The 27,140-nt window shown below is 45.1% G+C and overlaps 1 protein-coding gene across 3 annotated transcripts in view; it reads right to left on the reverse strand.

Annotated features, from left to right (window-relative positions):
• Window positions 1-19,542: 19,542 nt before the first annotated feature.
• The window catches only part of RASAL2 (RAS protein activator like 2), a 358,050-nt gene continuing 350,452 nt past the window's right edge, over window positions 19,543-27,140 (reverse strand). For all 3 annotated transcript variants that reach the window (XM_045547280.1, XM_045547282.1, XM_045547283.1), the window contains one exon: window positions 19,543-25,328. In XM_045547280.1, the coding sequence (XP_045403236.1) occupies window positions 25,164-25,328 (165 nt within the window). In that variant the 3' untranslated portion in view covers window positions 19,543-25,163. The remainder of the gene's footprint in view (window positions 25,329-27,140) is intronic.

Raw genomic sequence — 27,140 nt, forward strand, 5'->3', positions numbered from 1 at the left:
TTATATTTGGATTTTCTGTTCTGTTCTGTTGGTCTGTGTCCCTGCCCTTGTGCCAATACCAAGCAGTTTTAATAATCACAGCTTTGTAGTATAGTTTGAAGTCTGGAAAATTAATACCTCCCATTTTGTTTTTGTTGCTTAAAGTTGCTTTTGCTAAACAGGGTCTTCTCTGGTTCCATACAAAGCGTAAAATTATTCTTTCTATATCTGTGAAAAATGATGTTGGTAATTAAATAGGGATTGCATTGAATCTGTAGATAACTTTGGGCAGTATAGACATTTTAACAATGTTGATTCTTCTGATCCACAAGCATGGTATGGTTTTCCACCTATTTACATGTTCTGCGATTTTCTTCCTCAGTGTTTCGTAGTTCTCCCTATAGAGGTCCTTTACCTCCTTAGTTAAATATATTCCTAGGTATTTTATTTTCTTTGTTGCTATTTAGAAGAGTATTGAGACCTTAATTTGGTTCTCCATTTGACTGTTATTGGCATATATGAATGACTCTGATTCGTGTGTATTGATTTTGTATCCTGAGACTTTACTGAATTCATTGATCAATTCCAGGAGTCTCTTGGTTGAATCCTTGGGGTTTTCTAGATATAACATCATATCATTAGCAAAGAGTGAGGGTTTGATCTCTTCTTTCCTTATTTGGACTCCCTTGATTGCGCTCTCTTGCCTGATAGCTCTCACAAGGACTTCCAATACTATGTTGAAAAGTAATGGGGACAGTGGGCAGCCTTGTCTGGTTCCAGTTCGAAGTGGGAATGCTTTCAATTTTTCCCCATTCAGTATGATAGTGGCTGTGGGTTTGTCATATATGGCTTGTGTCATTTTTAGATAGGCCCCATCTATGCCTATTTTGTTAAGCGTTCTTATCATAAAAGGGTGTTGAATTTTGTCAAATGCTTTTTCTGCATCTATTGAGAGGATCATATGATCTTTATTTTTGCTTCTATTTATGTGGTGAATTACATTTATAGATTTGCATATGTTAAACCATCCGTGCATCTCTGGGATGAAGCCCACTTGGTCGTGATGGATTATTTTTTTGATGAGCACTTGGATTTGATTTGCTAGGATTTTATTGAGAATTTTTGCATCTATATTCATAAGGGATATTGGTCTGTAGTTTTCTTTTTTTGTTGCATCCTTTCCTGGTTTTGGTATTAAAATTATGTTGGCTTGGTAAAATGTGTTGGGGAGAATTCTATCCTTCTCGATATTGGAGAATAGTTTATGTAGGATGGGCACCAGTTCTTCTTTGTAGGTATGGTAAAATTCAGGTGTGAACGCATCTGGTCCAGGGCTTTTCTTTTTGGGAAGGTTTTTTATTGCTGTTTCGATTTCAGATCTTGATATTGGTCTATTCAGGAATTCTATTTCTTCCTGCTTGAGTCTGGGAAGGCTGTGTGTTTCTAAAAATTTGTCCATTTCCTTCTCATTTTCCAATTTGTGTGCATAAAGATTTTTATAAAATTCATAGATGATGTCATGTATCTCTGTGGCATCGGTCATGATTTCTCCTTTCATATTCCTGATGGAGGTTATTAGAGTTTTTTCTTTTTTGCTCTTGGTTAGCCTAGCCAGAGGTGTGTCAATCTTGTTTAGTCTTTCAAAGAACCAACTTTTTGTTTTATTAATTTCCCTTATGGTTTGTTTGTTGTCCTTTTCATTCAGTTCTGATTTGATCTTAATAATTTCTCTCCTTCTGCTGGGTTTGGGGTTGGTCTGTTCTTCCTTCTCCAGCTCTTTGAGTCTATTCATTAGATTGTCTATTTGTAAGTTTTCTGTCTTTTTGATATAGGCATCTATGGAAATAAATTTTCCTCTCAGGACTGCTTTAGCTGTGTCCCACAGATTTTGATAAGTTGTGTCTCCTTTGTCGTTTAATTCAAAGAATCTTGATTTCCATCTTGATTTCCATCTTGATTTCTTCATTTATAAAATAATCATTCAGGAGAAGGTTGTTTAGCTTCCATGACTTTGAGTAGGAATGAGAATTTCTGTTAGAGTTCATTATTACTTTTATTCCGCTGTGATCTGAGAAGATGCATGGTATAATTTCTATTTTTTTGAATTTTTTAAGACATGCTTTATGTCCTAGGATATGGTCAATCTTGGAGAATGTCCCATGAGCTGATGAGAAGAAAGTATATTCAGTGGATTTTGGGTAGAATGTCCCGTAGATGTCAGTCAGGTCCATTTGTTCTAGCATTCTATTTAAGTCCATTATTTCTTTGTTTATTTTTTATTTGGAGGATCTGTCCTGTACTGTCAGCGGCGTGTTAAAGTCTCCGACTATTAATGTGCTGTTATCTATCATTTTGTTCAAATCAAGTAGGGTTTGCTTTATGAATCTGGGTGCACCTAAGTTGGGTGCATATATATTAAGTATAGTTATGTCTTCTTGTTGAATTGTACCCTTCACCAGTATATAGTAACCATCTTTGTCTTTCATTACTTTTATTGATTTAAAAACTATGTCATTGGAGATTAAAACCGCCACGTCAGCTTTCTTTTGGCTTCCATTTGCTTGAAATATCGATTTCCACCCTTTTATTTTCAGTCTAAATGCATCCTTGCAGGTTAGATGGGTTTTCTGAAGACAGCAGATACTTGGCTTGTATTTTTTTAACCATTGGGCCAGTCTATATCTCTTGAGTGGGGAATTCAACCCATTCACAGTTAATGAGAGAATTGATAAGTGAGACTGATTTCCGTTCCTCATGTTGGGTTGAATTTCATTATTCTGTTTTCTCACTTGAGCTATTGTGATAACTGAGTTTTTATCTTCTCTTGAGTAGTTTTATATTCATGGGTCTTTCTTGTGCTGGTCTGTGTGTAGCTCTGTTTTGAGTACTTCTTGGAGAGCTGGTCTTGTCTTGGTGAATTCTCTGAGTTTTTGTTTATCTGAGAATGTCTTAGTTTCACCTTCATATATAAAGCTGAGCTTAGCTGGGTATAAGATTCTAGGCTGGGCATTATTCTGTTTCAGAAGAGTGAGAATGGGGCCCCAGTCTCTTCTTGCTTTTAAGGTTTCAGTTGAGAAATCTGGCATAATTCGGATGGATTTTCCTTTGTATATTACTTGTTTCTTTCTTTTTACAGCTCAAAGGAGGGCCTCTTTAGTGGAAATTTTTGTCAGTCTGATAACTGCATGATGTGGTGTCTTCCTATTTGGTATGAATCTCCCAGCAGTTCTTTGAGCTTCTTGAACCTGTATATCTAGAGTTTTGGCAAGGCCTGGGAAATTTTCCTCAATTATATCTTCAAATAGCTTATCCAACCCTTGCTTATTGTCTTCTTCACCCTCAGGAATGCCGATAACTCTCACGTTAGGCTTCTTCACATAATCCCACATTTCTTATAGACTCTGGTCTTTTCTCTTATTTCTTTGTTCCATCTCTGTGACTGACTTATTTAATTGGAAAGTGTTATCTTCGATCTCTGAGATTCTTTCTTCTGTTTGATCTACCCTGCTCTTGAGACTTTCCACTGTGTTTTGTAGCTCCCTGAATAAATTCTTCATTTCCAGGAGTTCAGTTTGATTTTTCTTCAATATTTCGATTTCTTTAGTGAATTTTTCTTCTAAGTCCTGAATCTTTTTTGTGGTTTCTTTGTGTTGGTTATCCATTTTTTCTTGCATGATATTCAGCTTATTTATGATCCATGTTTGAAATTCTTCCTGTGACATATTGCTATTTCAAGTCTGGTTTGTGTCAATTGGTAGAGAACTAGTAATCCTCTTTGAAGGCGAGGTTTCAGCTTGATTCTTTATACTCCCAGAGATCTTTCGCTGAGCCCTTCCCATGTGGATCAATCCTTAGGTCCCTTCTTTCCGCTTTAACCTGAATATAGGCACACCGTGCATGCGGATCTTGGGCTGTGCAGCAACCCAGGTAAGCTGCCTCCTCTGTTACTAGGGGGAGCCCTTCACGTGTTGTTCAGGATTTTGCTGCCTCAGCTGGGGGGCTGCTCCTGTTGGGTCCAGCCCCAGAGAATTAATTTGACCCGAAACCGGTTTGAGAGTCCCGTCACTGGGCTGATTTAATTGCAGATGGAAAGCGACTTTTTCCTTGCCTCTTCCTCTCCCAAGGTGGTTTCTGCCTCTCTCTGCGCGAAAGACAGTGGGTAGGGGTAGAGGGCGGATCCCGTGCTCGCCCAGCGCCTTGGCTGCTGCAGCTCCCCGGGGCGATGGTCCGCCCGCCCCAATGTCCGCAAGGTCCATGCTCCACTCCCTCGCGACCGGGGAAGCCCTCAGTGTTCACGCAAAGGCGGAGCTCCTAGTGGGGGGCCATGGAGTAGGGGAGGGAGTTGCCCAGGGAGCCGCCCAGTTTCCAATCGCTCCGCAGCGGCTAGGCTGTGGACCCTGACAATGGTGGCTGCCTGCCTGCCCACCGGTCGCTGGCACTGGGGGCAAATGTTCAGGGTCCGGCAGGGGCCTCAGGAGCCGGGGATTGAGGGAGCCCGGCCGCCGGCGTAAAGGAGACAGTTCGGCGTCCCCCAGGTGTCTTTCACTGAAGCCCAGCGCGAACCCTCTCCCACGGGTTGCAGTCTGCCCACAGGGCTCTGGGGTCCAAAATGCCTCCCACTATTGTCCCCTCTCCACAGAGCCCCAAGTCTCCCGCAGTGATTCTGCACCGGCTTCAGGCAGATCCCTAACTGAGTGGGAGTAGGGGTCAGTGGGGAAGCAGCCCCGCTTTCCTGTGGGGCTGAACCCACCTCACTCGCTGGTGAGGCGGGTACAGCCGACCCATGCTCCCCTCTCTATTGTCCATCCCTCACTCTCCAGATTGTCACGATCTGATTTCCCGTTCACCTCAGTTTTTTCTTGCTCTCTGTGTCCCATGCTGATTCTCTGTGGATTCACACCACTGTTCTTGTGGGGGAGCGATCCTCTAGCGCTGTGGCAGACTGAGATCCATGCCTTCCTCTCCGGGAGCACAAATCCAGGAGGTCACCACCACTCCGCCATCTTTCTCCTCGCCTGGGAGAAGTTTGATCTGGTCTTTAGTTCCTTTCTTCCTTCCTCTCTCCCTTCCTTCTTCTTCCCTCCCTCCCTCCCTTCCTCCTATCCTTCCTTTCCTCTTCCCTTCTTTTCCCTCCCTCCCCTCGTTTCTTCCTTCCTTTTCAGTGCACTCCATGCCTTCTTTTTGGTGTGCCTGGCGTTGTGCTGGGCACTAGGAATACCATGAGCAAAGCTTGTTCTTGCTCCCAAGTTGCCTAGATCAAATGGTAGAGACAAACAAAAAGCGCTTTTCCCTGGGAGCTTTTCAAACATTCTGATGCTGTCCTAGCAACAGAGAGTCAGAGTGGGCCTGGGCATTGAGTGCTCGAGCCCTGGGTGATTCTAGTGCACAGCCTTAGTTACTGGCCCTGATGTAGGGGCAGTCCCACGCCATGAGTAAGGGTTTGGAGCTGGGTGCCCACCCAGGGTTCTTGAATCCTGGCTCTACCTCCTTCCCCTATGTGGCTTTGGCCATGTCACTTAACTCTGTGAGTTGGTTTCCTCATTTGTAAAACAGGTAGGGTGATGTCTTAGGGCAGCAGTTCCCAACCTTTTTGGCACCAGGAACCTTTTTCATGGAAGACAATTTTTCCACAGACCAGGTGGTGAGGGGTGCAGGTGGGGGAGAGGGTTTCGGGATGATTCAAGTGCATTACATTTATTGTGCACTTTATTTCTATTATTATTACATTGTAATGGTTAATGAAATAATTATACAACTCATCATAGGTTGGGGACCCCTGTCTTAGGGAGTTGTTGGAAGGATTCAATGAGCTAATGACACATCACATGCACCAGTAAGCACTATATGCTGTTACCAAGCGCTAAGAAAGGGGCATTACAGCACACAGGAAGGCACCTATGCCAGGATGGGGCTGAGGGTGAGGAGTTAGCTGGGCAAAGGGAAGGGGTGGTCAGGGAACGGGAGAAGGGGGATTGAGGGAGCTGGTGGAGGTGGTCAGCCCTTCCAGGCCAACAGAGCAGCTTGTGCCAGGGCCAGGAGGCAGAGCTGGGTACAAATGGTGGCCCACGGTGCAGCGCAGAGCAGGAGAGAAGAGAGGCCCACGGGGGTGTGGCTGAAAGCTCTTCAGGGACTGGGGGTGGGGCATGCTGTGACAGCCTCTCCTGCTCCAGCCCTGCAGCTGGGGGGCACCGGGAAGAGCTTCCATAGGGTGGAAAAGGCACTGAGCTAGTTCGACGCCCAGCGCTACTGCCAGCTGTGCTACACAGACCTCGCGGAGCTGCAGACGGACGGCCTGGTGCAGCTCTACTCCCTCATGAACAGCACAGACATGTGGATTGGTCTCTTCTTTGACGCCAGCATTTCCGGCCTGCGATGGTCCAGCGGCTCTGCCTTCACCTCCCTGACATGGAGCCAGAGTCTGCCCGATTTCAGGGTGGGCTTCTGCACCACTCTGTACACTTCGCTGAAAGTTGTCCCCAGGCTAGGGGTCTCCTCCTGCACAGCTCAGAAGCCCTTCGTCTGCTACCACGGTGTGCTCACTTCATATTTTGGGCAGGGCTTCCCCCCAGTGTTGCTTTTCAGGAGCAAACGGGAGAAAGGGGTTGGGGGAGAGAGAGGGAGGGAATGGAGGGGGAGGGGGAGGAGAGCAAGCCCACGCTCACCTGGTAATTACCTTACCCATTTTGCCACATCACTTCTTCTCTGTGGCCTAAGTTTCTATTTCTTCCGCCCCCTCTTCCCAGGACCCCAGTAGAGAAATGGCTATAAGTCAGGATAGAAAAAAGGCAAAATCTAGAAAGTTCCACTATGTCCCTGCTTTCTGCCAATTCTACATAATGAGCTTTTAAAAATGTGAGTCAGATGGCTTCCCTTGGACAGAGGGATCAGTAGTCCTCGTGGCACTTAGAATACCCTCCTTCTCGTGGCCGCCGAGGCCTTGCCTGATCCTGCCGGCCTCATCTCCTACCACTCTCCCGCCACCCTCACTGCTTTCTCCTCCTCCCCACCCCTGGCTCTGCCCAGGCAACTCTTCCTGCCTCTGCAAGGCTGGCTCCTGCCGTATTCCCTTAACGAGCAAAGACTCTGCTTGTCTTATTTCTGCTGTCTTCCCAGGGCATAGCATAGCGTCCACCACACAGTATGTGCTTAATCTATATTTATTGAATAAATGCAGAAAGGAATAAACAAGCTGCCTACCCCGATCAAGTCTTCTGGCTTCAACTGGGCAGCTCCCGGTGCCTGCAGAGGATGCTGGGCAGCACCTACGCCTGCCCCATAACACGAGGTCTGTTTCTGTTTTACAGACCCTGCCGTTGGCCACCTCCTATCCACGGAGCCCTCTCTCAGCCTGACCACGTCTCCAAAGCCAGGTACACACCTGCCCCACCTTCCCTTTTCTAGGAATGTGGCTTGTTTTGCCTTGGACTCATCTACCTGGACCAGCCAGCAGGATTACTACCCCTGGGTCCCCTCTGCTTCCCCTACCCCTGCCTGGCTGTCCCAGGGATCCCATGGAGAGGACCATGCCTTTGTCACTCTGGTGGGCCTAGAGACATGGCTGACTCGCTCAAGGTCTGTAAGCCCAGAGTGGAACCGAGAGAGGACACTGGCTGGGCTGCAGCCCCGCCCTCCCTCTGGGGGCAGGGGCTGTGCAGCACCTCTTCACACCCCAGGCATCTGCCCACCATCTGGACGGGGGCAATTTCCTCTGATGTTTCCCCCTTTGGATATTACTGCCCTGATATTTAAAAAAAAAAAAAGTTTCTTCCTATCTGGTTTGAGGAATTCTGTGACAAAGGAAATATACTCAATCGCTTTGCTTTGTAGAGTTGGTTTTCTGCATGGTGTGGAACAGGAAGTTGCAGAGTGAGAACGGCATAGCCGTCCAAGGCAGGTGAACCTGTGTTTGCATCTCATCTTGCTGCGTAATACGGCGTGAGTTTGGGCAAGTCATCACCTCCCAAGGCCCCCTTTCCTCATCTATTAATAACATGTACTTCCCAGGACTACAGTGAGGATTTAAAAAGATGACACAGGCCACATGCATAGCTCAAAGAGCAACTTAAAAAAAAATCAGTTTGGCTAGGGAAAATGTAAGGGAGACGTGAGGCAAATCTTGATGGGCTCAGGTGAGCAGGTGCGTGTCAGCGAGTTTGGGAGGCCCTATTTGAATCTGAGGACGTGACTCCCAGCTCTGCAAACAGGGCTGTTTCCTTTATCCAGCCCTCCGGAAGCAGAGCTTCAGGTCAAGCCCCAGCTGCTCACATCCTTTCCAAACTCCGGCTGTTTGGACCACAGATGCACTGGCTTATGTGCTGCCGATGGGACAGGCCTGGCAAGGGGCAGGGTAGGTGGGACCTGTCCTACCTCGGCCCAATCCAGCCTCAGGCAGGGGCTGGAGGTAGGGGCTGTGGGAGGTGGGTATCTTTGTGTCTGAGCTCTGCCGGAAGGCAGGGCCCCTGGAGCTGCTCTGCCTCCTGTCCACCTGGTCTGTCCTCACCGGGCTCGCCTCATCCCCCTGGCCCTCCTGACGTGGTGAGCCTCGGAACATCACACACTTCCTCTGTTCTGCCCAGCTCTGGAGCCCCACAGAAGCATGGCAGGCACAGTCCCTGGAAGTCACAAACGAGAGTGGCTCCAAACCAGGATAGTTCTATTCTCTTCAGAGCCTCCCCCTAAAATGTAACCACCATTTTATTAAGTGCTTTCTATTTGCACGCACTGTGCTAAACCATTTATATTCATAGTTTTGTGTACTCTTGACTTTAGGTACTGTTACTATCTCCATTGTACAGATGAAGATGTTAAGACTTAACTTGTAAGGCCACAGAGCTGCAAGAAGCGCTGTCAACCCCTGCTTTCCCTAATGTCTCCCCGCAGCTGTCCCTATGATATCTCATCCATTCTCCCAACCTGGTATTTAGTCTGCCTATAACATTGTGGTTTTGCTCAAACCTAACACTCACCCAAAGGCCTGGGTGAGACCAGGACTCTGTCCTGAGGAATGATGAGGGCTGGGCTATCAGAGATCCAGGACCTCAGGCCTGTGATGTCCATGTTCTTTGACCTCAGCTGTGGTCCAGATCGGTGGACGGACCTTCATGCGATTTGACCAGGTAATGACATGGTCCTTGGCCCTGCTGTACTGCCGCAGCCACCAAACAGACCTGGCCGACCTGCAGACGGTGAACAATGAGGCAGGCAAGGAGGCTCTGAAGTCTGTCACAAGTGAGACTGACGCCTGGATTGGCCTCTACTTCAATGCAAACTCCGGGTCTCTGAGCTGGTCCAGTGACTTGGGTGCCAGCATCCCCTCCTGGCTGGGGGCGCTGCCCAGGCTCAGCAGAGGCCTGTGTGCAGGACTCCACACCTACGCGCACCACTCTCCCCGAGTCTACGCTGCGGACTGCTCTTCCCCGCAGCCCTTCATCTGCGTCTACGGTGAGTGAGAGTCCACTCTTGCTGGCCCGAGCCACTGAGGACAGGACAAGATGGGAAATGGGTTTCCTTGGTAGCCAGAGACATTGAGGACAAGCCTAAGGAAGCATGTCTAGATTCTGAGGGTGACTGAGTTCTGCAGCAGGCTCCTGAGACCCTCACACTATAAATGTGTGAGGAAGTTGTTTTATTTTAATTCTGGGGATCTTTAAAGAATGGAATGGACTCCATCCTGCCTTAGGGCATGGCAATTGGTGACAGCAATTAGTAACTGGACAATGAAGTTAAGAGCCTGGGCTCTGGAGTCAGGCAGACTTTGCCACTTGCTAGAAATGAGGCTGGCAGCATCTCTGAGCCTTCTGTTCCTCACCTGGAGAATTTATTTGACAAAATGAGATTGATGACACCACCTCCTAGAATGGCTTTGAGGGCTGAGAGAACGAATGTGAAGGACCTAGCAGAGACCTGGCACAGAGTGAGCACCAGCAGAGAATGGCTAGTATCACTGTCTTGTCACCGTGACTGCACGGGAGCCAGAGAGGCACAGCCGGTCACTCGATCTTGTGCATCCTCGGCTGCTGCGCCCCTCCCTTCTCTCCCCCTCCCCAAGCTCTATTGAGATCTAACTCACACATCCTAAACTTCACCCTCTTAAAGCATGCAGTGTGCCTCCCATGTGTCTACGGGTTGTTCAGCTGTCACACGATCTGATTTTAGGACATTTTCATCTCCCCCCAAAGAAACCCCTCACCTGTTTGCGGCCGCTCCCGGCAACCACTGACCTACTTTCCGCCTCTGCGGATTTGCCTGTTCTTGGCTGTTTCTTTCTGTGTTTTGGATTTTTTTGAGAATCATAATTGCTATCTGTGAAATAGCTCTTCCCACGCTGCAGAGCGACTGTGAGGATTAAGGATGGTGGAAGTGCCCGTCCCCGTGTCCGCCGCCAGAGCGGACGGCCCGGCCACGCCCGCCGCGGTGTGTGTGTGGCGCACGCTGCGCCGTCAGTGCCGGCTGTGACTTCCCTCAGGTCCGACAGCCCGTCAGGTGTGACAGGCCCTGAAGTGCCAGCTGGCCTCACACTTGCTCTCTGTGTTTTCTTACAGACCCCTCCGTAGGACACCGGGAGTTGGCGGAGCTGCCAGCTCTCCTCCCTGCTTGCTCCTCAGCCCTTACTCCGTCCTCAGGAATCGCCACGGAAGCAACTCCCAGGCCCAGCAGAGGTGCTGTGAACCTGTTCCTGGCTGGATCTGGGTCTTCTGGGCCCCAGGAAGTGGAGAGGCTGGCCTGCGCGCAGCAGCCCGGAGAGGGCCCACGGGACCCTCCTGGAAGGGCCAGCGAGTGGGCAGAAAAGGGGTGAGCCAGCCGGGTGGCAGTCAGAGGGCACTTGTACAGAGGAGGGTGTCCCTCTGCTCCCCCCCTGCTGGGCCAGCTGGGGGAGGGTGGAAAGGCACACTTGGCCACCGTCAGCCTCCCTGCCTTTGAACTGGGCCACTGAACTTGCGAGTACACGGCCAGGAGACCAGGAGAGGCTGCGCAGTCTCTCAGGCGAGATGACGAGGGACTGGCCCGGGAGCCAGAGGGGACGACGGTGGAGCACTACCCCTGAGGAAAACCGGAGAGGCCTTTGAGGTTCGGCACCCAGCTAGGGAAGCCCCGCAGAGGTACCTGCAAAGTGCCTTCTGACTGCAGGCTCCTCTGGAGGAGAGAAGGTGAGGGACGAGGTGTCGGCCTGTGCGCGGGCACGTGGCTGAGAATGACAGTGGTAGCCTTGGAGGAGCATCTTTAAATTCGTGAAACATTTTCACAGCTATTACCTCATTTTGCTCCCCGAGAGTTCTGAAGCTAATAAGGATAATTGAGGGCAAACATCACAGCTTTCCTGGCCTCCTCACAGGCTCCTATATCCTCTGTTTTTGAGGACACAGAGAAGTTAGCAGATTTGACCAAGGGCAAACAGAATTTCATTAATTCACTCATTAAAAAATGTTGCTGGAATCTCATGCTCTCCAAGGCATAGCCACCAGCCAGGATTCTGGGGACATGAAGGAAAGGCAGGGCCTATTCTGAAGGAGCTCACAGCCAGCTAGGAGAAGGCTGGCGCTCAGTGTGGTAATGGGTACCGTGGGGACACTCCCCTTGTCAGTGACCCCCCCCCCCATCGCCATTAACAAGAGGATCTCCTGGAGGAGGTGATTTCATAACTATTTTGAAGGATGAGGAGGATTTAGCAAAGCGCAGTAGAGGCGGGTGGGATTGCAGGTAGCGGCCCTGCAGGCAGGGTGGGTTTGGCCAGCACAGGCGAGCAGGCCCTGGTGAGCTGCTAGGGAATGTGGCCCTCACCCTGAAGGCAGCAGGCCAGGCAGGGCTGGTAACTGAGTGGTCAGGTTTGGTTCAGAAGCTGGGTGACAGCCTGTCTCCTCCTTCCCACCTAAGGTCTAAACTGGCACCTGTCTGGCTGCCCCAGGCCTAATGGGCACCAGGGCCACCCTGTCGGGTTCAGGATGCCCTCTCTGCTCACCTGTCTCCGATGGGTGTGCACGGCCCAGGGAGCCATGCGTGGTGCCACCCTTCGGCGGCCAGGGCTTTGGGAAGGTCTGGGAGGCAGCAGGCCCCACAGAAGTCATCTCTCCTTTGTAGGGACCAGTGCCAGCCCCACAGGCGCCTGGCAGGGCCTGGCTTCTGCGGCACAGTGTCAGCCCTGAGCTGGTGGAGCTTGGCCCCTGCACTCCGCTTCCACCTCGCGGGCCCTGCGGCTCCCCAGGTGGCACCGAGCTCTCTGACCAACCCCAGGCCTTCAGGGGGCACCTCGGTTCTCGGAGAAGGGCCCAGGCCCTGCTGGTCACTGCCCAGAGCACGTCCTCCGACCCTTCACCCTCGGCGTCTCTACCACGGAGCCCCCTTGGTCCTGCCCCTCAGAAGAGCCTCTCTGTCACCCAGGAAGTGGCTGCAATTCTTCTGGCCTCCTCTTCAAGCCCTGCTGCAGTACTGGTGCCCTTGGGGACCCCATTACCCGGGGCAGGCCCTCGACTCCGCGGGAGGCAACAAAGAGCTCCTTGCTCAGCTCCACCTGCAATGTCTCAGCTATTCTTGGGATAGCAGTGCCCCTGGGGTTCACCACTTCTAGCCAGTCCTGGGCTCTGAGGCTCCAGGGAACTCTCTGGGGACCAAAGAAAGCATTTTCAGACTCATCCAGCTCAGGGAGCCTACCTGTGCCCCAGAGAACAACTGTGCCCTCTGAGTCTGCAGCCCTGAGCCAGGATGCCTGTCCAGGGACAGCTGGGAGCTGGCCAGGGCCCGAAACAGGTGCCTGTTGGTGTCACTGGAGCTTGGGGACTCAACCTTGGATCAGCCCTGGCACCTTAGGAAATTTCTCCCTTGGGGAGACCAGGCCTGAGTTTCCATGCACAGACTACAGGTGGGGGAGCTGACGGGGGGAGGTGGGATGGGGTGGGGGGGTGTTGTGTGCTGGGCCGTAGTCTCCCCATTCCTGGCTGCATTCCAGCCCACTCTATAGGGGGTCCTGTCTGACCAGAGCCAGTTCACCCTCCCATTTTCCCTGGATAATTTAGAATGAGATGGGGGTGGAGTGGGGAGATCTGGGGGAGAAACAATCTATTTTGGCTGTAAGAGCAAGAGTTTGACAGCCAAGGGTTGGAATATTGGTTCCAGTACTTACTGTGTGGTCCTTAGGCAAGTTTCCTAACCTCTCTTAACTTCATTTTTCTCATCTCTCAGTGCCTGGCATCTGGCAGAGAATAAATGGTAGTTTTTGCCATTTTAATCTCAGTTCACTAGTGAAATGTTTAGTGACTCATTTCTTCCCCCACTTCTCTCCTTACCTTAATAGATGGAGCTGGCTTCATTTTCATTTTATTAATTATAAATGATTAGAATTATGAATTATTGGGATTGAAGAATCTCGCAGGGAAGGGACTGTTTTGTAATTCTTTGTATCTCTCCCAGGCTCTGGAGAATAGTGTTTTGCACGTTATTTAACTGCACATGATTTAATTCAATAGTCATTTCCCAAGCACCTGTTTTGAACAAGGCATTGAACTACAGACAGATACCAAGATGTGCAGGACTTGTTTCCTGTGTTTAAAAGAGGGCCCTGTAGAGAGAACCAGGGCAGTTTGCAAAGTGCTGCATCCAGAAGTGTGAACCAAGAGCTGTGGCAGGAAAGTGATTCATTCACTCTGCTTGGAGGATGGTAATTGGACAAAAGGTATAATAATGGAGGGTTTCTCTGGCAGCAAAGACTACAAAGTTCTTTTGGGCAGACAGAACAGCATAAACCAAGACAGATGTCAAAGCGTATGGTTTGTTTGGGAGTGGGAAGCAGTCTGACGTGACTGAGATGGGGAATCAATGGCAAGGGACGAGGAGAGCGTCCTCGGAACCGAGGGTCCACAGAATCGTCAGAGGTTTTCAGCAAGCAAGACAGATGGTCAGATCTGTAGTGTCCAGAAGCAAGGTGGTATATAACGGCATGCGACAATGCTTGTATTAGGATGCTAAGTGAAAAAAGCATGATCACCAAATATGTAATGCAGTTACAACAATGTTGAAAGGAAACATCAAACAATGCTTAGGAAAAAAGACTGGAAGAGGTGTGACAATGTTAACAGTAGTTATACTCAGCTGATGAGAATATGGACGTGTACTTCCCTTCTGTTTCTGAATTTTACAAATTTATTCATTTCACGAAAGAAAGTTACAGTGCTTTGGGTGGGGAAAGTGGCCCTTTGGAGAGGAAGCCGACCAGGAGAGGAGGCCGTGTGTGTGGGCAGAGATTGTCGCGGTCGGGGTGAGCAGTGGCCGGGGAGGGGTGGGGGCACTAGGGAATGGATTGTATGCTGTCCACATGTGACAGTGATTGAAAAAAATACCAATACAAATACATTTTAAAAAAAATGCTCAGCTTTGTTCACTGAATCACAGAAATGCAAATTTTAAAACGATGTGTTCATAAAATTTACTTTTTTATTAATACGTAACCAGTGTGGCAAAGATTGGAAAGTGTGATAATGCTGATGAGAACGTGGGAAAAACAGTGATATCAGACATGGGGGGTGTGTGCGCCGGGGCTGCCATTCTGGTGTCAGAATGTGTGTTAGTTCCGACACGTGCACCTTCCACACAGAGCCTCTGCCCCTGGAAATGGACTGAGGAAAGGATGGTGCAGCGGACTCCCAGACACGTGCGCCAGCCACAGACAGGGCTATCGCTGTGGCATCGCTCAATAGAGGGCAAACTGGAAGCAATGTCATGTCTGCTGAAAGCAGATTTGCTAAAGAAGTTAAATAAGTGATGGTACATTCAATGTAATGTGTAAAGGCAGATCTTTACACACTCAAATTAACAAATTCCAGCGTGTGATGGATAGTCTGTAGCAAACTTTTAAGAGAGGTTGTCCCTGGCTTGGGGAGGGGATAATTTTGCTTAAATATTTTACAATAATATACCACTGACAGGACTTTGGCGAACATGAGAGCGGGTGAGAGGGAGCGAGGGAGCAGCTGTGGGTGCCTGGGGTCTCCGGCTGGAGGGTCTCAGGGCATGGCTGGCCACACAGGGGAGGGGAGGCTACCTGCGCTGGGGAGAGCCCGGGCCTGGTTTGAGGTGCTACCCCTTGATGGAGATGTCAAGGGTCCCTGGGTGCCACGATGGCAGCTCTGTGTAGCTGGCAGACAATATAGGGCATCGGGCCTCAGTGTAGACTGAAAGAAAACAATTTGGTACTGAGGACAAACTTCATAACATTGCCCAAGCCCCACAAATCCTGATGCCAGGGGCAATTTTTGAAAGATGACGGCATAGCAACTCAAGGGCTGAGTACAAAAGTCTGTGGAGGTGAGTCAAAGATCGGCAGACCTGAGTTTCCCACACCGATGGCTTCTGCACAAACTGTGTGCACAGCAGTGGCTGCTCTCCTGTTGCCTAGCTCAGAGGCAGTCACCAATTTCAGGCTGCCTCACTACCAGCCGGATTTGCAATAACTCTTTTATTTTCCCCTCCTGTAGCTGTGACCAGCATAGGGAGTGGCACTGATATGAAAGATACAGCTACTACCACTGAGGCCTAACATTTGAGCTCAGAGTCTAAAAAGAAAACATCAGCACCCAAATCAGGTAACTGCTTCTGTTTACCAAGTTCCCCCTCTTACCAGTGGAGCAGTTACATCTGCACAGTCACTTAGCTCAGGGCACTTGAGACCTTTCTGTGAAAGACAGCATGAAATGTTGGGGACAGGGATAGGAATGAAGATAGGGATTCTAGTTTAAGCTCCATTACTATTATGAAAGTTTTGGGGGCAAGTTTCTGAATCTCTATTTCTCATCTGCAAAAGGGGTATAGTAAAAACTACCCTGTCTAGGCAGGGCACGGTGGCTCACGCCTGTAATCCTAGCACTCTGGGAGGCCGAGGCGGGTGGATCGCTCGAAGTCAGGAGTTCGAGACCAGCCTAAACAAGAGTGAGACCCCTCCCCCGCCTTCCCTACTAAAAATAGAAAGAAATTATCTGGACAACTAAAAATATATAGAAAGTATTAGCTGGGCACGGTGGCGCATGCCCGTAGTCCCAGCTACTCGGAAGGCTGAGGCAGGAGGATTGCTTGAGCCCAGGAGTTTGAGGTTGCTGTGAGCTAGGCTGACGCCACAGCACTCACTCTAGCCCGGGCAACAAAGTGAGACTCTGTCTCAAAAAAAAAAAAAAAAAAAAACAACCTACCCTGTCTACATCATAGGGTTGTTGTGAGCGCCCAGTAATTATCAAAGATGATACTCTATAAACTATAAAATGCTATGCAAATATAAAGTAGTCCTATTGTGAGGTTGTAGATCCTGTAATGATTATGAGTGGCTCATGGCTGAAGGAGGAACTTGTTTACAGGTTCAGAGAACTTCTTTAGCGTTTTCTGGGAGTAGAGAGCTTAACAAGAGGTGAGTATTTCCAGCATGCTGTGGAGTACCTACTTACTAGATTAAAAGGAGAAAAATACAGAACAAACAGAAAAGAAAATAATTGCCTGAGGGGTGGCCAGGCTGTGGAAGAAGAGCCAGCATCATCCTAAAGTGTAGGACTTTTTTTTTCAGCCACTAATGGGTTGGTCCTAATTGTGGCTGAGTGTTCTTCTGTTCAGTAGTTTCTTTTTCTTTCCTTTTGCAATTCTATTAATAAATCACCATGTTGCATCCATGGTGTCCAGTGGGTACTTCTGACTGCTAAGAATGTGAAGTTTTCAAACAGCAATAGGATAATTTCCCCCTGAAACAGGCAGCACTTTCTTTTTCAGGGCACTCTTTTGGAATTCTGAAAGCAGATTTTACCATCCCAACTCTGATGGACCCAGAAGAGATGAAAGACCAATTTTTGAGAGAGGTCAGATTTCTGCCCATTTCGATTTTTTATCAGTCAGATGACTTGACCATGCAAGACAATATTATCAAAACCAACACATTAAGAGAAAAAGCTTTGGGAAATTACTTTATCTCGTTCTCATTGCCATCACTTTGGCTCACGGTGACAGGTTGGTTATATGCTAGGATCTTTTTGGACCTTTTTCTTACCCTCTCCTATATTTTTTGAGTTTTTTTTTTTTTTTTAAATCAAGACAGCATAGTCAGAAGGATCTGAGTTTGGGTCTTGGCTTTATTCATTGTGTAGCCTTGGCCAAGTAACTTAGTCTTTCTGAGCCTCAGTTTCCTCATGAAATAGGAAGGATAATAATTGTACCTAACTCATATGTGGTTGGTGTTATGATTAAATGATATATTCCATGAAAAGTGCTTAGCAAATTGTCTGACACATAGTAGGTGCTCAATAAACATTAGCTATTATTACTATTAACATTATTATTGTAGTGTTCTGAATATGTTTGTTCCAGATTTTTTTTTTTATTGGTTCTTTTAAAGTATTGTGCCATGGCTCATTGTGAAGAGGAAGAATTGTTACTATTAATAAATACTGACAGAAAAGCCTCAAGCAGATTTTTGAACATGGCTTAAAGGCACAGTTCTCAATTATATCAGATAATAATCATAGGATGTCAGAGCTAGAGAGTACCCTATAGACTATCTAGCCAAAATCAGAATTTTACGAAGAAACGGATTGGCATTTACCTCATTGCAATTTATGTATAGACAAACCAAATATTACGCAAGCAATTCATTCTAGAATTTCACAAAATCAAGTTTCTAGAAAGACCAGTAGTGTGTATGTATAATGTATATATGTTTATTATAAATTTTACTGATCTAAAGAATGTATTACAATTTAAAAATTATAAGAAAATATAGAATACTCTATTGTAATTTCATAGAGCCAACTGAATCTTACAAAATGCTCATGATTTTGGAAAACTCATGTGAGCAGGAGTAGGGAGGGGGATTAGAGAGCTTTTGGTGCATTTTGCTGCTGAAAGAATGACAAGTGCAAGATGCAATTTAGCACCTGATAAATTTCAAGTAATAAAACTGCAGTACTGAGTATTAGGTCTACAAAAGTTAAGAAACTTTTTTTTTGGTTGGAGGGAGACAAAGGAATTTTGAGTTCCCTACTTAGTTTATTCCTAAATGCAGTATATTTGGTTCTGGTCTGGGCCCTTTGGGATTCTTTGAGGAGTATACTCATCGAAGCTTCTGAAACCAGACCAGAAAGCCATCTGCCTTGGAGTTAAAATGGGGGATTTCTTCTTCAGGTCAGCTTTGTTGGAATGTACCTATTCCATAAATGGGATGACTATGTTAATGGAGAGATTATCTACCTCATAGATTTAAAGAATGGAATTGGTGGGGACAAGTGTGTGTGTGGGAAGGCTGAGTGTATATTTTCAGTTTTAGCATCATTTTAAATGCCAAACAGAAGGTAAAGAAACACCAATAGCCAACTTATCCCAGTTTCAGGAACGGGGCTAGAAAACATTTTAACAGACACCCACGTACAGTGCTTACAGCTTAACGTGGACTCGTAGTTCCTAACCCTGGCTCATCTGAATCCTCTGGCAAGGTTTAAAAAAGGAAAAAGCCTGGCCCTAATCTTTGGAGAGAGTCTAAGTAATTGTTCATGCTGGAGCATAAGGCGCTGCTACTTTTGGGAACCATTGATTTAGTCATCTGTTTTAGTCTTATTTGTTGTTAAACTTTTTCTTTTTTTTGGCTCACAAAATTGCTTGATATACTTTCTCATTGGTGAAGATGGTGACAACAGAAGTCAGGCAGCGGGAGGGAGGCTGAAAACCAGAAAGGGCCCGGATCTGCACAAAGGGCACGTGGGGGCGGGTGGTTTAGGGCTAAGAGGACTATGAGGTAACAAGACAGTGTCAACAGTTTTCCTCTTTCTGATGTTTCAGATCTAAGAAGTCTTAACGCTTACATTAGGTCACGAGCAATTCAGACTGAAATGGGTCGGCTTCGAAGTGAACAGAAAGTAGCACAAGTCTATTGATTTGCAGTTTCCTTTTCATGTACTATTCTCGGGATTTTGAGTGCATTTTAGTTTTTTAATTCCTAGTATAACAGGATTAGAAAGAACTTGAGATATGCCAACAGGCATAGATCTACAACTAACATAAAGCTGTATGTGAAACATGCGTTCTAGATTTTATAGAATAAAGCAGATATGCAGGAGAAGATGGGGGTATTTGGGAACTATAATAACCTTGAAAATGACAAACAAATTTGGAATTTGAAATAAAAAATCTGAACCAAACAACAAAAATCCTGAAAACAAAACCCCATTAATCTAACTGGGGAATTAAGAGAGGATAGTAGTGGTCTAGGAAGCTAAGTGGGGTTCTACTTCTAAACAAACCAGAGGAGACTTTCTTTACCAGTCACAAGCTATTAAAGAGATTTTAAATTCTCCAGAATGAAGAGCACTGTTAGTTAGAGGGTTACCACAATATAACATATGTTAATGCTGGTTATTTGTCCTACATTTAAATCTTTTTTACCTGGAAGTTGGGAAATTCTAAGACACGTTGTTCTTGAAGTTAAAATACATCTTCAGAATAATGATTTTGCATACATTTGCTTTCTCGTTTTTCTCCAAGCACCCTACGCACCCAGATGCAAGCTAGAAGACAGTGATATGTCAGATACAGTAGGAACTTCAGTCTGAAACATTTAAAGTTAAAGTTTATTTGTATTCTTTGTAGGAATATCAATAAAAGACCTCAAATGTATCTATATCTGTACATGTACAAGAACCGTCAAAAATTATTCACAAAACAAAAATAAATCTTCTTTAGAACAAACCCAGGTAATGAAATGTGGATATGGATCTCAGATATGGAATAATCTAAGTGCTACTAGCACAAAAATATGGCTTTAAAAATAAAAATCAAATCTTGGGTTTTGTTTTTCTAAGGTGTATTTCTCTTTCTGAAATAAAAAATAAATTATTTAGAGCTATCATTGTAAAATAGTCATGTGTATTAACACATTCTTATTAAGGCCCTGGAGATGAAAAACAAAATCAAATTTAGAAGGTAAATTCCTCACAGGTGTGATTCAGGTTAATGTGCTGCTGTCTGCTTAAGTTAATTTTAATATAACTAGGAAATGTCTAAGCACCAGTTAAAATTTAACCTAATTTACTATTTAACTTTTCTGCAGGATAGTGGTCATTGAGTCAATTTGTATTTAACCTTTTCATGAACTGGGAATTGAAATTTTTCCCTTGGAAGTTTGGAAATGACATAAACATATTTATACATAAATATCTGTCCCCCCACACAGATGGTGGAGGCCTCTAAAACACAGCTTCTGTGGAAATCTCTCTACAGCAATAGATAAATCTGGTTTTAAGTCCCAAACTAAACAGATTCCTAGGGAACAATGAGGGCATTTGAATGAAAAATAACAAATGAGTAGGAAATTAAAATGCATGCTGAAATACGAGCAAAAACGACCGTTCTCCTTTCCTTGGGTGTTCACTGCATTTGCCAAGTCTTGCTGGGTTGGCTACTCAAACACCTGAGGATTAAATGATCTGGAACCAAAGCTACTTCTTTCTGGATCTTACTCTCAGATCAGTGATAGTCACCTTTTTTTCTGTGACTCCCCATTGTATCAATAGTGATATCTAGGGTTAAGACAATGTCAAAACAAATCAATGTCAAGTCACTTTAACTTATATATACATATAACACATATAGTACATTTTTAAGAGGACGGAATGACTGTCATAAAATCTAACAAATGAGAACATAAAACCTAAAAAACTCAAAAGTTTAGGAATCCTGCTTTAGAAAATGGATTAACATTAGAAAAAGGAAGCCCTAGGAATTGTGTATTTTGTGTGGGTGTGCATGCGCTGTCCACAGAAATTGCGTTTCTGTCTGTGTATTGTAAGAGCGGGAAAGGGATATAAATCTTCCTGTTTCCTTGAACCTCTGGGCTACCAAGAAGATTGCTATGCCTTAGTACCCTTCTGGATCATGTATATTCCTCAGGTTCTTTTACTCCTCATAAGATATTTATTCTATTTCATGCAAATCTCATCACTTTTGTCCTTCCTAAGCTCAAGAGAATTCACAATTGGGTCATGACAACATGAGAATGCTTCTAGAATTAATAATCATTCAAATATGAAAAGAAATTCTATTTAAAAATTCAACACCCCAACATTTCCTACTTTTAATAAACTAGTAAAATAAGTCCTTTCAATTGACATATTAATAAAAAACAAAGTATCCCAAATTCTTGGCCCCCAGGTAAGGATTGGGAAGGCAACTATTTATTGCTGGGGCAAGCAGGGGATTTCACTACTATGTGTGAAAAACGGAAGGGAATGAAGAAGAAAGACCTTTTGGCTTTTCACGGTCTATAGGAGCAGGTGGCCTCCAAAGGCGCAGCTGGAAATGCAGTGAGGCTGTGGCCTGGGCTCTTGGCCCAGTGACCAGGCCAGTCTGGTGTCCAGCGTGGGCATGGCTCAGGGTCAGAGGGAGCAGACGGGTGAGACTGAGGAAACCCTGAAGAGGGTTCCTTCCTCAAACTCAGTCCCATGACCAACCTTCTTAGGAGCTCCCAACTAGAAATAACTAGAATAAACCTAGATGGAAGACAGAACAAATACAAAACGCAAACTCACTTGATGACAACTGTCTTGCTCTGGGACTTCCAAAAGAGAACTCTGCTCCCACTCTGGTGTAGCTCTGAGGCCAGAGTGAAAGCCAGTGGTCTGCGAACCACACAGATCCACAAACGAAGGCCACGGCTAGACTAAGGTCTACTTCTGAAGTTAAGCTCATTCTCAAGAGCATACAGTTCATGCTTACAGCAGTTGTAGCCAAAAACCTTTTCTTTCACTGTCCAACACCGTCACAGAGAAAGGTGGAAGCAGACCAGTCAGAGAAAGCTAATTCTGACCAACTTGACACTAAGTGAAAAAATCAAAAAGCTCCAGCAGCATGATTACCTCATTTTATCACATTTCCCTTACCAATAAATACACTGCCCTAGACTCAAACAGCACCTTGATGATAGTGCTTAGAACACAGTAGTACTCAAGTGCTTGTTATAGTTACCTAGTTATAATCTCCCCTCTGACATAGCTTTTATTGCAGAGACTCGGGGAATCTGATGACCTGATGGAAATGTAACTCTTTGCGGCTTCAGCTCAGATGGCTTATTGCTTCAGTAATACAAAAGGGGAGTATGTGAAGCTCTTTTCCTGACTCCTACCAACATTGTCCTTGCTAAGGGCCAAGTCTGGTTGTCAGCTGGACAAGCACTTTATAAGCACTTCACCTGAATTCCAAATTCCACTCAATCCTGGTCTGTCCTGCACCCCACAATGTGGTGATTTATTGTGGGTGACAGGGAACGCAAGACACGGCTATCTTCAGCCACGTGCCTCTCTTCAAACACGCACCTCCTCCCCACAAAACAGAGGGTATGTACCTATTTGGACTTTAGTGAAGCCAATTAAAGCCTCTATAAAAATTATCATCTGGGCTGCCTTCTTCCATACTTAAAAAAATCATTTGGAATAAGTTCAATAGATTGCAGCATTCTCTAAAGAAATAAAAAACATTTGGATAGGAGTAGACTCAAAGGATAATCTAACATCTGGCAACAGCTCTCAACTTTTAGCTTACTTCTAACCCTCTTATTATTATTTTTACTCTTTTCCCTTCATTCAAGATAACCTGACAGTAGAGGGCTACATAATCTGTCTGGATACATTGGGCATTTAATCTTCCAATGTAGACAGCCCTCTAAGGAACTCCCACAATGCTAACAAGATATTTTGTATCCATCAAAAACATGCTTGATTTTTTTGGTCTCCTCTCAGCTCTCAATGTAGGTGATTTTATCAGCTCTCTCTAATCCATAATCAATACTTGAGAACTTCCAAACCTCAATGCATGACATCACCCATGTTACATACTTAAGGCCATTGAGATGGACAGTTCTTTTACCAGGTTTTCTGTGGCACAATGGAAGGCTTCTACAAAGCATGAATTAAACATGGCTAGACTTGAGAATAGCCAGAAAAAGAACAGATCTATGTTTACATCCTCCCTTCCTCAACAAAGGGCATTACTTCAGAATTGGTAACCCCTTCTTCCTATTAAAATAAATGATTCTGACCACAGTATGGCCTCAGCTTGGAAGGAAGATGTAAGAATTTGTAAAACAACTACCAAGGGTCAAGAAGAGACACAAGTGTCAAAACAGCTGGGCACAAAGTCTGCAGATCAAATAAACACAATGAGAAGCTCCTATTTTAGATCTCTGTCTGGCACAAACTAGGACTGTTATGAAAGAAACTGTTTTAAAAGGTTGTGGGTTATGAGGCCATGGTGAGATTGCTGAAATGTAAGGTCCAACACAAAGATCCACCTGAGAGAGGTGAGGTTGGAGAGCTTAAGAGGTTGGAACGCAAGCCTAGGACCTGGTGTGAAGGAAGGCCTGGTGTCCGTCTGGGCTTTACTCCAACGAGGGCACTATACTTGCTTCCTTATAAAGATTCTGTTACACAGAAACACTCACTCCATGTATACGGCTCCCTCAGGTCTTTGTTCTCCTCCTCTTTTCCTTTTAAAAAAAATTCCTTAAGGTTTATAATTTAAAATAAACATCAACTTGATTGAGAAACATTGTTATTTTCTCAATATAAAACAACTTCTCAGATCTTGCTAAAAGAGATTCAAGATCCTTTTAATATTATATCTGATGACAGAGAAGGCATGACATTTTCCTATTTGTGCAGTTATATGTACATATGTGTGAATATATATGTATATATATTTGTATTTATAATGTCTGTTTAACATATAACATTCCATACTTCTGCTAATCAAAGTTACATTTAAGATGACATTTGACACCTCTGGAAAAAAGGAAATAAATCAGAGTCCATGATTTTTTTCTGTCCTATAACAAAGGCATGGATGACAAATGTTGAAACTAAGTCACTGTTGCCAGATCTACCAAGAAGATGGGAATAACAATTGGAATGTGCCGTTGTGACACTTTCAGTTTTGTTTTTTCTTTTCTTTTTAACAAATAATCAATACTTTTAAGAGAGTGATGTCAGATTTGGATTTCCTTTCCAAATTTTACTGAGGGGATAAAAGGAAGAAGCAATTTAAAAGTTAAAGATGGAGATAAAATTACCCTGCCCATAGATTTGCTAGTATACCAGATAAATCTTTATTCTAAACAAAAATTATAACTTAATAGAAAAAAAATTTTAATAGGAATATTCAGAGATTCCTGCTATGGTATGGTTAGCCCTTTTCTGCGTGCAAGAAAGGGTGTTTATTTCAGATGGCTTATGGACAGCACATTTGAATAACCTCTCCAGGGGAGAGTAAACCCTGTTAGTGATGACTGCTCCCACCACGGGAGGAAGAGTAGTGGATGTGTGAAGATGAAGATGGCAAGTAGAGACACAAATATTTATAGTTTTGTAAACTCTAAAAGAGGAAAACAAACATCCTTTATTACAATTGGGATTTTTAAAAATGCCCCCTATCTAAAACAGAAAATTCCCATCTGCTATGGATAGAGGAAATTAACATATTGACAGGAGTTCAATAGAAATCACTCCTGAAAGTCTAGTTTTGATGCAACAACTTTTATGTGTCTCCTCTGAAACAGGGAGTTCCCAAATTGGATTAGCTGTCTGACCAGAACCAGTCTTGGTTGATCAGCGGGATAAATTATTGTTTTGTATGGACCTTGGTATTTGCATGTTTTCCTAAAGGACAAGGGGGCCAGAGTAGGGTCTTTAAACTGGTAGATGAATCCCTGAAAACTTCATCCTGACCATGTCCTATTGCACTTCACGTGCTTCTACTGGATAGACGCTGGTCTCTGCCTAGTGAACCCACAGGCTCATTTCTCACTCATACGTAGTTCCTACTTTTCCTCCTCTAACAACTGCAGTGCTTTCAACAAGAGGAAAATAATAATAAAAATAGTAATAGTCAAAAAGGTAATCTACATTATTAACTTCCTTTTGGTACATTACAGTGGTATTTTCTGTACATGGCCCAGAACTAAGCTCCCTATGTACACAGAGATGAGGAGGGAAAGCATCGACTTGGAGTCGGCACCTTATGCCCTGAAAGACAAGGTTCCTTTCTCCGTCCAGGGGTCTCTCGCCGCACTGCCACTGTGAAGGAGCGATGTTCTGTGAACCTGGAGGGGCTGGGTAAAGGGCTGGGAACAGGAGAGTGGGTCAATTTCCTTCTGTCTCCTTCCACAGTCTGTCTAGTCACAAAGCCTGTCAGCAGCTGCTGTTTTTGAATTCACCATTCTCTGTGATGGACAGCTTGGTGGGGTTGGTGGGGGAGAGGCCGTTGCGGACCTGCATGCTGTACCGCTCCTTCACCTGGGTCAGCGCACTCATCAGTCTGGTGTTGGCTGAATCCAGGGACGCGATCCGTTTTTCCTACAACACACCAATCATGGCTTTATTCAGATGACATGCAGGACGTACTGCTCTTTCTTTCCCGAATGACTAATCCAATGCTTCCCAACAGCAGTATGCACGGTGCTTCCCAGACCAATGGAACATCTCTGCCTCTTTCTGCACATGGGCCAGCTTTAGCTTGGCCTGAGCCCAGTGGGTCTCCATTTATTTTCTCTCTTTTTTCTTTTCAGCATAGCAGGACTTGTTATGAATAATCTCTTGGGACATTAGGCCATCATGTAAAAATGACACCACGTGTTACTTCAGACTATGCAACAGAGGTGTCAAGCTGCCTTACTAAGTGTTGTTGGTCAAAATTGAAACATGGAAATTAGGTGGCAAAGAAAGAAGCACCAGAGGTTTCATTTCACAGAGGAGAAGTGCGTGTGATCTGTGGGTTCTTGGCCCCCAAAGAGGGCATTATCAGTCACATTGGCAAAGAATTCACATTGTGCTCAAAATTAAAACAATACATGGTGGCAGTTTAGAGTCACCGACAAGGTGAGGATGCAACAGCAAGAGGGGGTGAAAGCAGCCAAAAAGCTCAGACCAAGGAGTTATTTGAATATGGGGAGGGAGATGTGGCCGAAAGGGGTTGCCGTAAACATAACACATGAGAACGAACAGAGAACACAGGCTCCTAGATCCATTCCAGCTCAGAGTTACTCCAGGAAAGCCGCCCACAAGGAGATTGTTTTCATTTTACATTTGAGTCTCTGTAAAAAAATGCTTTAGAACCAATATTTGGGAACCAAGGGTTGTTGAATACACACACCAAAAAAAAAAAACCCAAAATAACAAAAAACAAAAATAAAACAAACAAACAAAAAACTAAGGGGAAGAAAAGAGAGAGAGAGAAAAAGGAAATCTAAAGGAAAGGACCATCTAATTAAAAAAAAAATCATTGCATCAAAACATTATCAGTCTCATCTTAGCTCCAGCAGCTAGGTAAATCATTCCAGAATCTTTCCAGCATGAAATGCATATTTTTCAGAAAACAAGTTAATGCAGAGAAGGATAGTCTTTACCTACGCCCATGAAATTAAAAAGAAAATAGCACATGTGGAACAACTCCAAAGCCAAAAGCTTTTCCTACCCTAGGAGTTCTGAATTTACCCAGGGAAAAGCATGGTAAAGCTTAGTCACGGTAAGGTTCAGAGGAAGGAAGGAGGGCCGAGGGTGGGGTGCCACTCCTTGCCATTAACGCAGCAGCTACACAGGGCCACCAAGTAGCACTGCTCCGCTGCTGGAAACATGCAGAGTGAAGGCCACTGCCCTGGGGGACAATCGAGGTAAAACCATATATAACCATGGCATCAAGTAATGCTTCCCTGTAATTGCTTACTTTTGGGGTCAGGGCAGGATCTATATGGCAGCAGTGCTGCTGGTCATAGTTTGAAAAGTATGAAAAAAACCCTTGCTCATGCTTGTTAGTATCACTTAAAAAACAATTCTCCTTTCCCTGATAGAGAGCTCGTTTGGTAAGATATACAAAAGCAGCATTATTAAATAACCACTAATCTAGTATAAGATGCTTTTAATTTTGGGAAGGTAACTCATTTTAAAGATAGGCAAAGCTCAAAGAAGGACCTGCAAGGCTTTTTAATAATAATAATAATTGTATATATTTACATTATTTTAAAAAATTGTAGCCAGTGGAGTTTACTGGGATAACAAGTATAGATCTTTTAAAATCTAATAGGTAAGGACTGGCCAGTGGTTACCAGAAAACAAGAGGTAGGAGCCAAACATGATGTTTCCCCCCATGGTAGGAATGATCTCTAAACAGAA

This window comes from Lemur catta, chromosome 3 (assembly GCF_020740605.2).
Source record: "Lemur catta isolate mLemCat1 chromosome 3, mLemCat1.pri, whole genome shotgun sequence".
NCBI classification, from domain to species: domain Eukaryota; kingdom Metazoa; phylum Chordata; class Mammalia; order Primates; family Lemuridae; genus Lemur; species Lemur catta.